Here is a 17095-nt window from a genome sequence, read left to right as displayed (position 1 = left end):
CACGCAGGCTGCCGCAACCGGAATATCCCTCCTTTAACACAACGTGCAGAGGGCAGAGGTTTCCATTTACCCCCACCAGCCCCCTGCCCAGACACAGGTGGGACCTGCTGAGGGCTCAGTGCCACCAATTCCTGCATTCCAGCCGCCTGCAGGCTCAGCTCAGCCCAGGGAAGTCTCGCCGTGGAGCAGCCCAGCCTCCCACCAGCTCAGCGCGGAGCCCGAGCCAGCCCAAATTACCTTGGCCAGCCCTCAGTGCAGCGCTGTGCGCGCCTGCCTGGCAGCCACGGGCTGCAGAAAATCTGCGGAAAGATTATTCGGTGCCCGGCGGAAAACGAGGGCCAGCTCGGGTTATTTCTGTTGGATATTTCATTGTTTTCTTTGCTGTCTCAGGCAGGACGACCGCGGTGCGTTTGCAAATGGAAATTTTGCTCCGTCGCAGAAGCGCAGCTGCACGCACGGCTGCTCTGGAGAGGAGCCACCAACTCGCTCCTTTCCCCCCAGTTCTTATTTCTCTTTGCCAGCTGCAGGGGTCACAAGGACAGTGCTCGGTGACAGGGATCACTTCCCACCTGGCAGGGTAATTACGAGGAGCTGCTCGTGCTGCCGCAGAGCTCGAGGGGTGACAGCAGCACGCCGAACCGGCTTCGCAATGGCCCTGACCACGCTGCCGGGGCTCTGCCTCTCCACCCGCAGGACACGGCGCTGTCCGTCGCCCCAAAGGAGGGGCCGTTCCCTCGGTCAGCTGCCGGAGACCTGCAGGCAGCTCTGAGAGCTGTCATCTCTCACTCACCTTCCTCTAAAGCCAACAGATAACCTCTCCACCACCTTTACCTCTTTGGGTGTAAAGGTGCTCGTGCAATACCTGCTGCGCCACCTTTCTCCTTGAAATTATTAAGCCAACCTTTTGATTTGCCTTCGTTCCACAACTGAACTTTCCCTGAATGTTTTAAGGCTAGCAGATCACACAGTCCTCCGCTGGGGTTGCAACCATGAGAAGGGAATCCCTCCTTTAAATAGAAACTACAGCTCTATAATGTATAGCATCAAAAAACAACAGCGTACAACAAGAAGTGCTCCGTGGTTTGCTGTCTGACAAGCCACGTTAGCAGCGCTGCTGGAAGCACTTCTATTCCACGTTGTCCTCACTGCGCTAAGCCTTTTCTACACCCAGATCAATCAGCTGCCCAAGGTTTCGGTCAGATAATCAGGAGACTAAAAACATCCCCTGCAGACCTTCACGTCTTTCTAAATACAGAAGCGAGGTGACCTTTCAACCTAAATTTCCGCAGAACCAGGCTAAGCGAAACACACGCCCAACCTCTTAAGAGCATTGCGTCTTTCCAAGCTCACTCGAAGGAAGGGGTCCATTCTTCATGCACCAGGAACATGCCCACAGCAGAACAAGAGAGGATTTGGAATTAGCTACCTGGCAAACAAGTCGCGCAGTTCTTGTTCTCTATGGCGAATTGCTTCCCTCTCGCTGCCAGAAAGCACATAATTTCCTTACCTGCTAATATTCTTTGCCACTAATCCTCGGTGCGTCTGTCCAGACAAGCAGGCATTACACATTCCATTGGCAGGAGGAGAATAAATACTCAACTTGTCTGGGCTGACCCACAGCAGAGAAGGGAAGCCGGCATTTCATGGTGCTAGCAAGGAAAGTCAGCACTAAGAGACACCGGGACAGAGCGGGGACAGGCTCTGCCCAACACGCAAGCAAACAGAGCTCCTTCAAAGTTCATCATCATGGAAAACTGGCTTCTTCTGTACTTCTCACAGCTCCCTGCGCTGGCTTCTCAACAAATCACAGAGCAGACCAACGTGCTCCTGATCTGTCATGGCAATTAGGTTGCAAAAGGTCAAGGTTTTTAATAACTCAACCGTGTTTGGGAGCTGCTTATTACTGCTTCGTTCCAGTCAATTATTAGTAATGAGCAAAACACAAGCTCGCGTTCCCCCTGGAATTCCAAGAGGTATGTAGGCACTTTTAAAAAATTTAGCCCTTCAAACTAAAGCTAAGAGCAGACTGTCTGAGGGCCTCCCTGTAGTCCATCACCGAACCACATCCAGAGGAGGAACAGATGCTGAGGAAACCTAGAATTAGGCTCTAACTTAAGGGGAAAAAACAAAACCCAAACGCTCCTGACCTAACAGCCTCCAGCAGCAGGTGGTTAGCACGCAGACAGGCTGAACAGCTCGGCCTGGACCCAGGCCCGTCAGCAGCAGATCCCAGTTCCTGACTCTCTGCTACCCGGACCGAGCATCCTTGGGGGGAGAGAGGCATCACCCACCTGAGGAGGAGAGCTGGAGTTCACGTTGTCCTTGGGTGGGCTCAGGGAAGGCGCTTCTCCTTGAAAGCCGCTGCTGTTCTGTGGCTGACAGAGTTTCCTGAAAAACAGAACGCGGGGTTGTTCAAATCCTGCGCCTGCTTGCTTCTGCCTCGCTTCCCATGATTTCTGCAGTTCTCTGCAAACGGGGGTGACGCCGGGAACTGACACCGCAGGAGCTGGGGCAGGGGGAGCGGCAGCCTCAGCTGCGGGACAGGAGCTCCCTGCCCTGCTGAGGAAGGATCTTGGTTCCTGGCAGTTTTGCCTCCCTCTCTTGACATGGCGACACGTTACAACAAATGGGTATCTACCTTATGAAAATGACCCATACACATTAGTAAAGACTGGCACTGAACTTCAGAATTTATGGGATATACATTCTGGCCGCTGCTTCAAATACAGCTCAGTCAGCAAGACTATTTCAACTGATTTCAGCCGAGTTTTCGGCTCACCCAGGTAAAATTCACTTCTCAAGACCAATTCAGAAGGCAAACACACTCAAAGGGGGCTGAAACTCAAGTTCAGATGCTCAGGAGTAAGTTCTCCTGCTCCTAGCACCACCTAAACAACATTTCACAGGCACAGCAGTCTTCTCTCACAAGCAAGCCCCTCTGGGCTCAGGAAGAGCAGGATTATAACAGGAACTGTTACTGCGTTATTGGTCCTCTAGGATTTACATTTCGGGCTTCATAATAATACTTTCAAGTCGCATCATGCAAAATAGCGCTGCTCTGGTCTGTATTTGCGGTATCTGACAAACAATAGAGACCTCTTGGAGCAAAAAAAAAAGAAAAAAAGCACAATGCAATTCATTCTAATCACGTAAGTGTGTTAATTCACATTCATGGTGGGTGTCTGCACTCCCCACCGCCCAAGGGGTGCTCTGCAGCTCAGAGTCAAGTTTTGTAGCTTTGCCCCACTCTTCTGACATGAACCAGAGAGCCCATATATATATATATATATATATATATATATATTTATCACCCAGAAAAAAACCACTGTTGCATCAGGTTGTAGCCATCAAGCAGAAAAAAATTCAGAGTTAAAGGTTTTAATAAACTAGCTCCGCAGTCACTTTGTCCCCAGCTGTACAGCCTAAATAACCAACATCTAAATTCTTCCACAAGAGGCTGCAATCGGCTTTAAAGCACCCATTTTTCAAGCACTGGGGAGATTATTTCAGAGATAGAGTCCCAAACTATACACTTTTAACCTCAGCTCGAACCCTCAGCCGTACAGCACCGACACTGAGATGCCTGCAGTTCCGCTGCCCTTCTGGCTGAAGTTGCTGTTTTTGTTTAAATTTTATTTAGAACGATCCCAACAGCCAGGGATCAACTCAAGGAAAGTGCTCGGGGACTGTGAAAACAGGAAGGGGAGCAGCGAAATTCCATAAACACCACGGCCAAGCGGCTTTCTGGATGCCTCCTGACTGGACTGAGTAATCCTGAACATCTCCTAACATGTTAATTATGGATTTAAAAAAAAAAAATAAGTGAGTGAAAGACAACTCCTTTCAATTCAGCGGCTCTTGTAGCAGCGGAAAAACACCTCACTACAATGGTGAAAGGATGGAAAACGAACAACACGAGAAGAAGGAGCCGGTCCAACACAAGCCTTGGTAGACGTGCTCTTAGGGTTTGCAGATGTGTTAATTATTGCAGCCACTGAACCAGCAAGTGGACGTGGAACCCGAGATGACATCAAACAATGGGATGAATCTAGGCAACCACGCAGACTGCCACGGCGAGCTGCGTAAAGCCCCACGTCTGGAGCCTGCGCCCTTTTTGTGAATGTTTTTCTCCTGTCTTCAGCCCGACATGTTTTTTCCATTTTGTAGCCTCATTACCTGCGCTGGCTGCGCGGGTCTTTGTTTGTACAGTTGAATACATCCTTTCCAAGGTCTATTTTTAGACCTTCGCATAACTGAATGCCACAATTCTAGAAAAAGCAGTAAACATTGCCTTCTACAGGGAGAAATTAACCTTTTTTTTTGAAAGCCATAAAGATTGCATGGCACTTGAATTTTTCCATTTAATTATAATTCAACATCAAGGCCATTTAAATCAGTTTGATTTTTTTTTTTTTTTTTAGCATGCCAAGGCACTTTAAGTGCACGATTCTGTTGGTTTAACCAAGTCTCATCTCCCAGCCAATTCTGCTTTCAAATCATGGAAACCATTCAAACGGAGCATGCTCTACTTATTTTATTGCACTTTTGGTTAAGATTATGTCTCAAAAACACGCCAGGTAAAATCTCTATCTGCATTACAAACTCCAGTCAGTATAAACACACCGAAAATCCAGCTAGGCACATATAAACACTCAGGGCAGAATCCCTCAGGAATCTAGGGGATGCGTCCTCTTTCCCCGCTGCCTGACAGCTAAAAGCTCCCAAGTTTTCAGGCTTCATCTAAGAAAAAAAAAATCTTTAACAACCAACGAGACAGAATTATCATCTGAACTAACTCTGCTAAGGGCCATTTTCAGGAAGATGAGAACAGGTAGGGTGTGCAGCTCTTGGACAGAACACATTTTATGGGCAGGAGGACAACCATTACGTGTTTTAGGGGACTTAAAGAACTGCCTCATGCTTTTTCAGCCACGTTCATGCATCACTCCCTGCAATCAAACCTCGATCTTGCAGCCTCTCTGTGACTGATAGTAAAAGAATTTCCAACGTGGAGAAAAGCACAGTGAAACATCCAATTAATACTACAGAAATTAAGCAAAATCCCCAAGAAAACAGCTCAAAGGGACTGGGGATGTCCGCAGGAACAGAGCACAGAAGCAGCGGGGTGAGACGGCGGGGGGACGCGGCTGCAGGGTACTTTCTCTCGCTGTCCTGAACAAACACAGCAGTCTGCACAGGAAGCCTTGCACAAGGAGATATGGAACAAGGAAAGGAGAGCTGCAACGGGGAGCTGCACTGGACACGTTTGTCTTAATCCTTTCCTCTCCCAGGATTTTACACCACCATTAAGGTTTAACTCTAACAGCTTTTTACCCCATCCAGGTTTTTCTGGAGCTTTTAGCATAATGACTTAAATTACTATTAAATTACAGCCTACGATCTGAAGATTGCATCCACTTACTCCCCAGTTTAGCCAACTTCTGCAGGTGACTGCCTGACAAACAGATTTACTGGATGTTAAAATAATCCAAACGCTCTACTTACCATAGCTCTACTGACTTCAGTCACCCCGATTTATAGCAACCCAGTATTTTCAAGCTGCAGATATTAGAGAGAAGGTGGAATAATTACCGAACAAGTATCCTCTTCAGCAGCTGCTGGTCTCCCTCAGAGTAGCCAGGCCAGTCCTTCTGCACTTCTTTGTACACGCAATCTTTCAGTGTGAAAGTGCTGTCCTTGGCACTCAAATTTGCCACCTGAAACAAAAGCAATTTGCAGAACCATCAGGATTTAATTTTTTTCACTTGTTACAACAAAGAGATCTGAGCCATAGGCAAAATCTCGGCAGACTTAGTGGTAGTTAGTGGTGTCAGGGAACAAGTAGGTACTATATAGTTCATTTCCAAATTTTTTTAGGTGATTTAATCAAACTGTGCTTTTCTTTTGCCTTGTCAGTGCAATAGTTCATTGTGAGTTTCCAAAACACATGAAGTTTACTGAGGAACAAGTTGGATCTAAGCGGATTATTCAGCCCGGGTAGTTTGGAACAGCACAGCATCAGTTTAGGGCAACACTTGGAAATAAACCCTAGGGGGAAGAGGCAGTTCACTCCCCGCAACTGTCCGACAGCTCAAACGGTGTGGTTTATTAGCTGATAGAGGAACTCCGGTGGCAATAGCTCGGTTAACAGCTGCCAGAAGGTAACTTCTCACTAGCGAGCCAGTAAAGCAGGAGGCAGGCAGCTAGTTTCTCGAGGAGCGGTGCAGAGAACGCATTGTGGATGTAACGCGTTAGGGAGCTTGCGGATTACGTTGTACACCTGCGTGCGTTAGGATCACCTGCTCGATGTTATGGGGGAGAACTTTTCTGAGGACTATTTTAGGGAAACAACAACAAAACCTGCAGTTATCGGCTTATAACCCAGGGTTTTACAGTAAATCGTAGCACCCAAGTCCTGCGGTGCAGCTGCAGAACACTCGTACAAGCAGCTCTTTGACATTTTATCCAATTCTATCGTGTGCCTTTTCCCCACAAGATTCTGCGCGGTGCCTACGTGGATAGGAAACACTGCTGGAACCGGCAGAGTTGTGTTAGAATGGAAACAGCTTGCTAGGAGTTATCCCACTTTAATCAGTCTTTCCACAGCTTGGCAGAAAATTTAACCTCTTGCTGCTGGTTACGTGTCTGAAAAACCCAATGTCAGCACAAAGCAAAAAGCCCCAGTACGCCTAGCAATGACATCTTCATGGATGCTGTACTTAGTCAACCCTTCTTAGGTGAGCATGGAGCACTAAGGCTAGAAAGAAAATGCCTTAAATGCCTAAAATTCATTTATGGGAAAAGGGACAGGGAGGCAGAGGTGCCAAGCAGTAAGGCCACAGGCAGGCTGACCCACTGGCTAAAAAACCAAGCGCCAGTGTCTCCAATTCCCAGCTCTGGCCCCTCGGTTTGACCACTGTATTGCACTTGAGACTGGCAGGTGCTTTTATTCAGCCAGGGGAGATAAAACAGCACATCTGCTGAAGGATTAACGTTCTCCGTCGCTCGCTCTGTTCAGGAGACGGTTTGTTTGTGAGCTTCTATTATCCACGCAGCAATGAGAACCTCGGAAAAGCAAGTGAAGTAGTGGAAAATCTTGAATTAAGCAAAGATGTCGTTAATCCTGCTTTTGCTTTAGGGAGGCTTTGCCCTCGTATTATAAATCTACAAATTTAAAAGCAAAAAGCTGGAAAACTGAATAGAGCAAAGCGCTGCTGATAAGCAAAAAAATAAAAAGCCCGGTTATCAGTTTACATGACGAACACTGTTTTTCCTTTCAGTTCTGTCAGCTTTCCAAAATCCTGAGCCAAAACACAAGAAGAATTTGAGCTGGGTTTTACATTCAGATAGCCCAGGAAACGTGCCCAAGAGACGAAAGCAAAGTCGGGTCGTGCTCTGCCCTGTTGTGCAGCGGGAGGCACGCTGCTCGGAGGCTGGGAGCTGCCACCTCCCTGTTTTTCCTGGGGCTGGACTCTGCAAGCTCCACCCCAAGCTTCCCCAAAAATAGAAACCTTGCAAAATGAGGCAAAAAGGCCAGCAGGAACACGGAGTCCTCCGAGAGATGCGAGAGCACAATGAAACCCACACCTAGACATATTTAGACATGTAGCTTTAACGCAGCCTGTAATTTTTTTTTTTTGAAGTTTATCCGTGTCTGCCTGTGGATGGGAGCCCTGGAAGGAGAGGAGTTTACAAGCAATGCATTCCCAGAAAAACCAGCAGTTAGCCCAATCAGGCCAACGCTGCCAAGCGCACCCCTCGCCTGCTAGGGGGGCGGGAGAGCATCGATAAAAAATGATTACCAGACACAGGATTTCCATTATTAAACATATTCGTAGTAATCAAAAGGGTGTGCGAAGGAATTCTAGCTCTGCTGGAAAATTAAGGGCTGCAGGATTAAAATCTAGGGAAGGAGCGAGCTGTGCCAGCGCTAACTCCATTTTCAGCGTGACCTGCCCTGTGCCCTGCCCTTGGGCAAACCAACTCCTTGCTCTGTCTCGTTCTTTTCAGCTATGGGAAGGAGTAAAAATTAAGAATCCAATACAGAAGAGGGCAGCTGCAGCATTTAAATAAATATCCACGATGCGTTTTGCACTGTGAGAGCAATGAAGGTATTTACTGCAAGTCCTAAAATGGCACCTTGAACATGACTCAAAGCGTTAAGGACTGATTCAGCCAGGAGACAGCTTTCACACTTGACATACAAATAGTATGGTTGGCAAGAAGCTGCATGATCTTCACACCTAACCAGTAACTCTTCCAGCAGGAAGGCACGGGGCAATACAAAGACGTAAAGCTTAGTGGAGAGGGACATGTTTTTCCTTCACGTAGGAAACGTTGCATGTATTAACACACGTTCCTTTATGTTCACGTTAATCCAGATGTATGGAGTAGATTTACAGGTTATAATAATTTAAATAACTCTTAGATCCTCCATTAGGTAGCTCTCCCCACAACCAACTTTGGGTTGGTTCCCCTTAAGCGACCCATCCGGTGAACGGAAATCATACAGCTTGCTTGTACACCCCTACCACACAGCGTACACACGGGGGCCTTCTGCTACCTAAACCATGGGAATTGTGAACCCCTGTCGGACACGGCCTTCAAAGAAACGTTAAGCTGCAGCTTTGAGGTACACGGGTTACGTTCAGACTCATACAGAATTGACTCCCTTCGGAGGGGACGTTTCCCTTTACCTAAATTGTTGCCTTTGTCAGGGTACAAACCTGTTGCAGAAGGTTGTCCAGCAAATCCTTGTCCTGCTGAGAAAGTCCATCCTTCTGCAATCTGAGAATAAGTTCAGGTTTCTTATAAGGCTTTAGTGCCAGTAAGTGCACAACCCTATCTTTGAAGGGTCTCTGAGAAATCGCACTATTGCCTCTCTTTATTGCACTGGCAAGGTTGACTGGCGTTGGGCGCTTCCTGGAGGGAACAGCATCGGAAGCTCCTGGTGCAGGTTTACGCACCTGAACCTTTTTGCCTAAAATGAGATGAGAATAGTGAACTGCAGCAGTCACCTTGCAAAGGCCGGTGGGTCGTCAACGCGGATATGGAGTTCATTACACGAGCCCGAGTGCCAGAAGATGACAATGAAGGACAAACACAACCAGCACACCCCATCCGTTCCAACGTGCTGCTGGAACGACTGTCCCGTGAGTTTTATGATTCATGGCAGGCTCACAACAAGTAAACAGCAACACCAAGCTCTGGAAACCTGTGTATTACTGGCCACAAGCTTACATAAAGCCCTCTTTGTTTGCTAGCTTTTCGTTTATCCCAAGTGCACATATCCCCACGGTTAATCTAACCATTTTTTTTCCTCCCTACGAGGAGAAAATTCGGCATTATTATGTAGGAGAGTCGAAATATGGAGTGGAAAGATCCGAAGTGGTCAACGAGCGGCTCCCTGCTGCTGATCTCAGCAAAAACGCTGCTCCAGCAGATGTTTCTGCTTTCAGAACAATGGGAACTTTATGGGGCTGGGTCCACCTCCCTTCCCCCCGCCAAACACGAAGGGGGTCCAACCCTGACACGTTCGCCTACTCGTTAGCGTGCTGCCTGCTTGCATAGAATAACCCCTTCTACTTCGTAGCAGTAACTGCTTCGCCTTCCAGCTACGTTTATTTGTGTGCACTTGAGGACAGAAAGCTGCCTCCCATGTTCATCTCAAGCCCTCGGAGCCAGCTTCCTCAGCTCCATCCCAAGTGTGCTTCTCGGTTTTTCTTACAGCATTATACAGGAATTAATTTCTCCCATACCTATTAAAAAACAACTTCAGCTAGAATCCTCACCCGAGTCCCACATCACTGACTAGGGTACAAATCAAAGAACTGTGCTATTTTGAACCCAGAAACAGGTCACAAAGCCAGCTTCCTGCTACCAAAGATGACAAGAGCAAATAAAAAAAAAAACTACAGGTCCCAAGGTCTGAAACATGGAGATGCAATTAGCAGCCACTTCGGTTCACGACAGTGACCTTCAGTGGGACAAACAACGTCCAGCATTTACTGCAAAAACGTTGGAGGTTTATTTCAGCGTGGCGATTCTCCACTGCTAGGAAGCAATGTTTTCAACTGAGTCATCTGAAGATACTGGTGATTGTCTGCAGTGTTTATTTTACTGAAATGTAGATTGCATAACTGAGTCCCCATTTCCTGGCTTTTTATTATGTACCACGCTGATGCAAGGCAGTGCGACCCCGTCGTCAGCGGGGCTGAGTTAAGACGAGGGAGAAAAACAACAAATCACACATCAAACATCCCAAAATTCAGAGGCTGGCTGGACGTCATTTCCAGCAATGGGACACGAGAAGACTCGTAAGCTTTCTAGAACTGCCCTAACTCCTGCCAGGTCGTGAACAGCAAAAACACATTGTGACATTTCCACTTGGGGCTGGAGCCAAAATGGGCAGTGATAGGGGAAGAAAAAACTAGGCAAAGCCAGAACACTAAGTCGCTTAAAATATTTATACCCATACAGAGAGAGAAATGTATACACACACATACTTAGCATGTATAAGCACACTCCCCCCTACATCCCTATCACCTATCTACACATATATTCAAGTGTAAGTTCACATCTCTACTGCTTTCCTCCCACCTTAAACACTGACATCTTGCACAAGCAGCACGTGCCTCCCTCCAGTGCTTTTTCCACGGCTGTACCTCCATGTCAGAGAGGGAAACGTTTAAGTGAGAGTATTTTTAAATGACAAGTTTTGCTGCATCTTTCGGGGAAGCAATTTGCCCTGAGAATCTGTCTCACGAGCCTACCAACTTGGTCCACTTACTGTAAAGTTCTCAAATACAAGCTAAACGAAATCGTCTACAGGAAATCAATGCATTTCCTTCCTGATTGCTATCTTATTTCTCAGTTTTGAGTACTTGGCTGATAAAACAACGAGTCAGGGGCAGTTCTACATTTTGCAACTCACCATCCTCATCACAGACACCCTCTGAGAAGAGACTGGCTACAGATCACATGAAAAAACAGCTGGCTCCAAGAACTGAACTCCGCTTTCTGGTTAATATTTACGCCCCGAGTTTGTGACCAGACTGAGGTTAAGCTAGGTCTCAGCAGGCTCCTTCTAGAGCTCACTGTCACATTTTTATTTCCTCTCCAAAGAGTTCTCCTTTCACTGTGACAATGAGATGGTTTGTTCAAGGCTACCGTCAGCAGCTCCACTTTAATCTTTGCTGATGAACACAAGGACACTGCTATCTGCACCCTAGACGCTGCGTGTAATGGCCTCAAGTGCAGGCACACAGCAGCTGTGTGACAACAGCAGGACGTTTTAGCTGACTTCGTTAGGAGCACAGACACTTTAAAGCATCAGGGTGCTCCCAGCATCACCGCATGACAAATATGAGCTATGCCAGAGCGATGTGACTGTGCCCAGGCAACCCTCAGAGGCCACACAACCAGCACCACACAAGTTCCGGAGGGAAGATGGAAGCCACAAAGAAGTCACAATGCAAGGAGGCTAGCACCACAGTGAATCAGACGCCCGTGAGGAGCTACCAGATACTTGCTGAGGGCTTTCATGGTCAAGTCGTTCACAGCAAAGCGAACGTCAGCACACCTTCAGGAGGTGAAGACAGCCGCTCACATCACGCCGCCGCTTACCTACGTATCTCCCCCCAGGTTTAATGACTATAGCGCTCCGGCTGCGAGTCTCCTCCTCTGCCTGTGCCATGCTTTGCCTTGCCTTCTGGTAGGAATCGTCAGTAGCGCACACGGTGATCTTATCCTGTATGCTTCCCAGGCAATCCAAGTGGATATTGCCGTTGCTGCAAGAGAAAGGCAATGGTAAAGGTACTCCCAGCACTGCGAACGGGCACATTTCTGTCACCAGTGAGTCGCTGAGGTTGTGTTATCTGAATAATAGGAGGGTACGGAAAGGTGCTGAGAGGTGAACAGGTTCTTCTGGGGGTGCCTGCTTACCCAAATGCATACACAAGCAAACAGATTACAAAGAAAGAAGTTCTAAAGAGAAAATGCATTCTATTTCTAAAAAGAAATAGCACTACTTAAGTTTTGTTTAAGTTTGATAGAGAAAACAACTGTACAGAAGGTTAAGATAGAAATGGCTGGATTATTTTTGCTGCATCACTCACCTAGACACATACTGCTGGATGCAGTCAAAACTGCCCTGCGGGCTGTCCTTGCCGATATTGGAGAGATAAAACGTGAAATTCCGCGCTTCCGCGGGGCGATCGGGCCTCGGAATTGTGATGTGCTGTTGGAAGGGAGAAAAATATCGTTTACTTGGGTAGCCCACACTGAAACAAAATCCGATTTTTTAGCAGTCACTATGTTTTGAGACATTTTGGAACCCACTACAAGTAAAGCATATGGATTACTGCATAAGGGAGCATGAAGAGCAAGCTGAAAAAAAGCTACAAGGAAGATTCAAGTCAGCAAAACTAAAGTGCCAAAAAGGTAAAAGAGGTAGATGAAGATCAGTTTAAAAAAAAAAAAAGGCAAGAGTCTGTAACAGACCAAAGTATAAGCTGGTGGCTCGCTGCCTTCCAAAGGCACACAATGATCATGTTCTTGCAATCTGACCCAATTCTATTGATTCAGGCTTAAAACAGGCTTGCCACCGCTGTTTATGTTCAATTCAAAACATTTGAGACTTGTTTCTTTAGCCTCGGTGATCCAGCACTAAACATAGCACAAGCCAGGTCACTAGATAGCACGCTTATTCTTTTTTAAGAGATTATAATTCCATAACGAGATTTCAGGGCTCACGGTAGTGTGTGACGCTGCTGCTAAACTCAATATTTAATCAAGCATTAAGTGTGCCCCGCAGACAACTCCACAGCGGCCCGCGTTGTTTGTCTCCCCCCAGACATTCAGTTTTGAAAGTGGTTTCTTTTTTTTTCCCCCTTCCCTTCTGCATTCGAGGTCCAACATAAATCGTGGCATCGGAGCTCATCACATCAATATTTGATGATTAAAATGGCTTCCAGAGAACAAGGCGGAGGAAACACTGGCTTCAACCTATTTTAGGCTACGCTCCACCGCACACGGTCGTTATTTACCCAGCCTGCCACGTGTATGCCCGAAACACGCACGCCTCGCAAACCCACTGGTGGCAACCTCCTATGGCTGCGGGCATAGGAGGGTTTCTGGGTGGTTTCCCTTCGACCTCAGCCATCTACAGCAGCCTGGAAACCGCCTGCATCCGTGCCACTTTAATAAAGCGGATGGATGATCCTGGAACTGGCAAGAAAGGCTCGTGAGACCCGCGGCGGGCTGGGCGGCAGCAGCCCTTCTGCTCGCCCTCTGCACCGGGCAGCCCCTCTCCGGCACGGCTTCACCCCAGCACCCTCTTCCCTGACCTGTGGGGAACGGATAAAACCCCTTAAACTTCCCAGGAGAGCTGAAAACATGTACAAGTTCGTGGTTAGGTGAAGAGCAGTTCTGGGTGTCCTACGGGCAGCATCGTTCCCCACTGGCTAATTTACGGTGAGCAGGGCAAGGTGCTGAGCACAAGGGGTCTGCCAAGCTCCAGCCTTAATCCCCGGCGGGGATGGGCGAGCTGTGCCGGACACGGCAGGTTTGTAAAGCCTGGAGGATGTGTGAATGTGCCGTTCGGATACATTACAGGGGATGACTTCCAGCTCCTGATTCACCACTGTAAAAATGGCTGCTCGGCAAGCTCCAATTCCGGCGTTTTTGCAGCGTTCCTGCAGTTTACACAGGCAGCTTCTCCGAAGGACGTAAAACGAGACACAAGCAAGAGCCACACGAACGTTAAACGTTGCCTGTGCCAGTACTGAAAAGTGTAGCACATGCAAACCGGCCGTTATCTAGGAATTATTTTTAGCTGAAACAGAAGGTTTCAAGCCACCAAATCAGCATGGTAACTGCTCGGAGGGAGCCCTAATTTTGGTGCAGAGTCTTACACCAGTAACCATAGACACTTAAAAATAGCTCGGTACAGATGTGACTTATGTTTCTTCTTTCAAGTAATATTCATCTGTGTACAGCTCACTCTGAATGGTAATTTCACCTCCCTCTATTTATACCAGCAGAAGCTCATCCCCAGAAACAGGGGCAAGGTAATATTTTCCAATCGCGTACAGTTCAAAGGCTCCGTACCCAGGAGGCGTTTTTAAGAAAGCCGTACTAACTCGGCACCTGAAGGTTTCTTTTCTCCCCAGTTCAGTTCTCCTTCTCCTCCTCCTCCCCGTCCCAGCTGCCCCCAGTAAGCACCTGCAAATTTGCCCCAATCTCTTCTGTAATCCTCTACCTGCTTTAACAAAACAGCAAGCCACGCACTCCAGCTACCCCCGCTTACAATGCTTTGCTACCTGAGCTCTGAAAATCTCATTTACGTGCACGCTGAAACACGCAGAACGCTCGGGACTCCGTACAGAAGTATAAAATAACCAAAGAAAACCCGGTTTGTGATGAAAAAGTGCAACAAGCAGGTGCTGCTCCTAAGGAGTACCCAACCGGTGCTGCCTTCGTGCTCAAGGCATGCCGCTAACCACGACCACTGCCTCCCATCGAAGTTCTGATCGTTACAGAAGCGCACCGAAAAAGTGATTAAAAAAGACCGGTGCTGCCATAAAGAAACGCTTCCCACGGCAAAGATCCTTCCCTGACCACAGTTTGTGGAGCCTTGGGAGCTCCGATGCAGACCAGGATCCGTTCAGGAGGTCTCACCCCATCACGGCTGGGAAATTTGGGGTGAACCCACCAACATCCTCCTTCAGCACCTGGCCGGTGGAGCTGCCGCCCTGCCTGCTCCCGGGTTTCACGCTCAGCCAGTTCCCTCCCCTGTTTAATGACAGCACTGAACACGGGAGCTCACGGCCACGAGTCAGGGAGCCGGGAGCATCCCCGACAGCGTTCGTTACACGGCAGCGCTGGGAGCAGGTGAGGGAGACGTGGACACGGTAATTTAAAAGCTCCACAATAATGAGATCCAGCAGCTGAGGAGGCTTCTGGAGAGCCAAAGTAAGGAAGCAGCAGCTTGCCACATACTCTCGTTTTACATCCTACTTCCCCTTGAACACCAAATACCTGGGAGTCTGTCCTTGCGCGAGGGGTACTTATGCAGAGAAGCCTCCCTGCTACAGTCTCGTGTCACTGGATGCTGCCTTAAGTCATACTCTGACATCTGTGCTAGGTATAAAATCTACAAGCCCCAAAAGTTCATTTGAAATCCCCTCCATAACATTTATTAGGAAGCCAAACGGGAAGGCAACACACCGGGGAATTAAGGCATAGTGGGAGAAACGCGCTGCAGAAATAAACAGCTAAACGGAAGCGTTTTAATGTGATCATCTGAATTTCGGAACTCATTAAATTACTGGAACTGTCTTTCCAGTCCGATTGGTAGAAAGCTCACTGGAAAATATTTAAAGCCCTGCTGTTAATTCCTTAAAGCAGGGTGCAGTCTTGACATACACGAGCGCTGCACTTAAAACCAGATGGTTACACAGCTGCCAGCTTCTTGTCATCCCCCGGAAAAATAATAATAAAAGGACAAAGAGCTCTTTCTATCTGCCCCAATTGAGCTGGGTCTCGCTTTCTTCAAAGCCCTACCTTTGGCCTTTACTCGACAGTGCAATTAATTACGCAGCTGAGCGGGAGGCAGGCGGAGGTCAGCTCCAACATCTCCCTCCAGCCGTGCCGCTCCGCTCCTCCGCCAGCCCCGACTGCAGTTTTTTTCGTTTTTTAAATAGGGAATTGCATTTTTTTTAAAACTGTTTTTTCTCATACTTCACCTGGAAAAGCCCAGAAGTGCTCCCAGCACCGCTAATAGCACATCACGTCAAACGAGGAGCTCAGCAGCTGAGGGCAGCGGAGCATTAAGTTGTTCTGATTAATTGTGCCACTGTTTGCATCTCCTCTGAGGACGAAGATTAAGTACAAGAAGAGGCATTTCTAGCACTTACGCAGCTCTACAGGAAAAGTTAGATCCTTCCAAGGTACGCTGCAGAGGGGAGGCGAGGCGCTGCTGTCCTTTAGCTTCTTTATTCCCGGCAAAGCTGTTTGCTCACCTACCGACAATAAATCACGCAGCCCTGCCAGTTTTGTCGCTCGCTTCCAATTTTACCCAGCTTCGGCTGCCGGCTGCTATCGGGACTTTCATGCTGAGCTTTCTGGGGACTTTAATTGTAATCAGAGGGGAAAAAAATACTGGAAATTGCTCCTTTCTTTATTTCTCAGGACAAAAAGGTCCGTACTTTTCTTAGTTGATAATAATCGTCTCTTTCCTGCTACGTTTTGCTATGGACCTAGGGAGACTAACATCACGAGGAAAACACGGGCAAGCCCCGCGCCTGACCTCACTGCCTACTTAACTCAAGCACTTTTCAAAGTTCTGCTGTGCCACCCCAAAAAAATTACAGGGTTATTTACAGCCGAGTTCAGATTCTTGAAAACACTGCGTTCTCCTTCCTCATGCACAGTACCTAAATGAACACTCACCTTTTGGTGTCTAAACGCTATCTAAGCGACGTTTTTAAAGCTCACCGAAGCATTGCGTGACGAGAAAAACTACCAATTAAATCTCACCGTTGTCAGTAACCGGCATGACAGACGGCTTCAGGCTTCTATAAATACCCCGGGGGAGCTCAGTCATCAGAGCAGAAGTTAAAGAAATAAAACTCCTAAATATAAAAAAACTTGAGGTACTCACAGAAACGGCTGGTTGTTCAGAAGCACGCGTTAAATAAAGCCTCGGGACATTCGCGGCGGCCTCTGAGCATCGCCGCTGCCAGCAATTTGTGCCCAAAGCCTCGCGCCACGTTTGCCAGGCTTGGCGAGGAGTTTCCCTGGGACACAGGCGAGGTTTCCAGGGATGGCTGCACCCACCGCCCCATTACCATCAGCGGGCTTGCAGCCTCCTTGTCCTACCCACCGGGACGGCCCTATAAAACCGAGTTTCCCCACCAGCAGCGCTTTGCAGAGCTACGGGTTTAGCAAGCTGAGAAAATAAAGAGGGGGAAAAGTTCTGATAGAGCCCACGTGGTCAGGGGGATCGGAACAACTCCTTCCTCCTGGACCACGTTGGAGCTTCGCATCTCTCTTTCAGAAGTCAGAGCATCGCTCTTTGGACTGGAGCAGGACA

At 48.0% G+C, this 17095-nt stretch overlaps 1 protein-coding gene across 3 annotated transcripts in view; it reads right to left on the bottom strand.

Annotated features, from left to right (window-relative positions):
• Positions 1–17095, bottom strand: part of ELL (elongation factor for RNA polymerase II) — a 53219-nt gene that overhangs the window by 10841 nt on the left and 25283 nt on the right. For all 3 annotated transcript variants that reach the window (XM_083811217.1, XM_083811218.1, XM_083811219.1), the window contains exons 3-7: positions 12117–12238; positions 11626–11789; positions 8727–8980; positions 5593–5717; positions 2292–2388 (exon numbers count right to left, since the gene is read on the bottom strand). In XM_083811217.1, the coding sequence (XP_083667343.1) occupies positions 2292–2388; positions 5593–5717; positions 8727–8980; positions 11626–11789; positions 12117–12238 (762 nt within the window). The remainder of the gene's footprint in view (positions 1–2291; positions 2389–5592; positions 5718–8726; positions 8981–11625; positions 11790–12116; positions 12239–17095) is intronic.

This window comes from Anser anser (genome assembly GCF_964211835.1).
Source record: "Anser anser genome assembly, chromosome: 25".
NCBI lineage: Eukaryota > Metazoa > Chordata > Aves > Anseriformes > Anatidae > Anser > Anser anser.
Note: the sequence above shows the minus strand (reverse complement) of the source record. Positions and strands in the feature narration are given on the sequence as shown.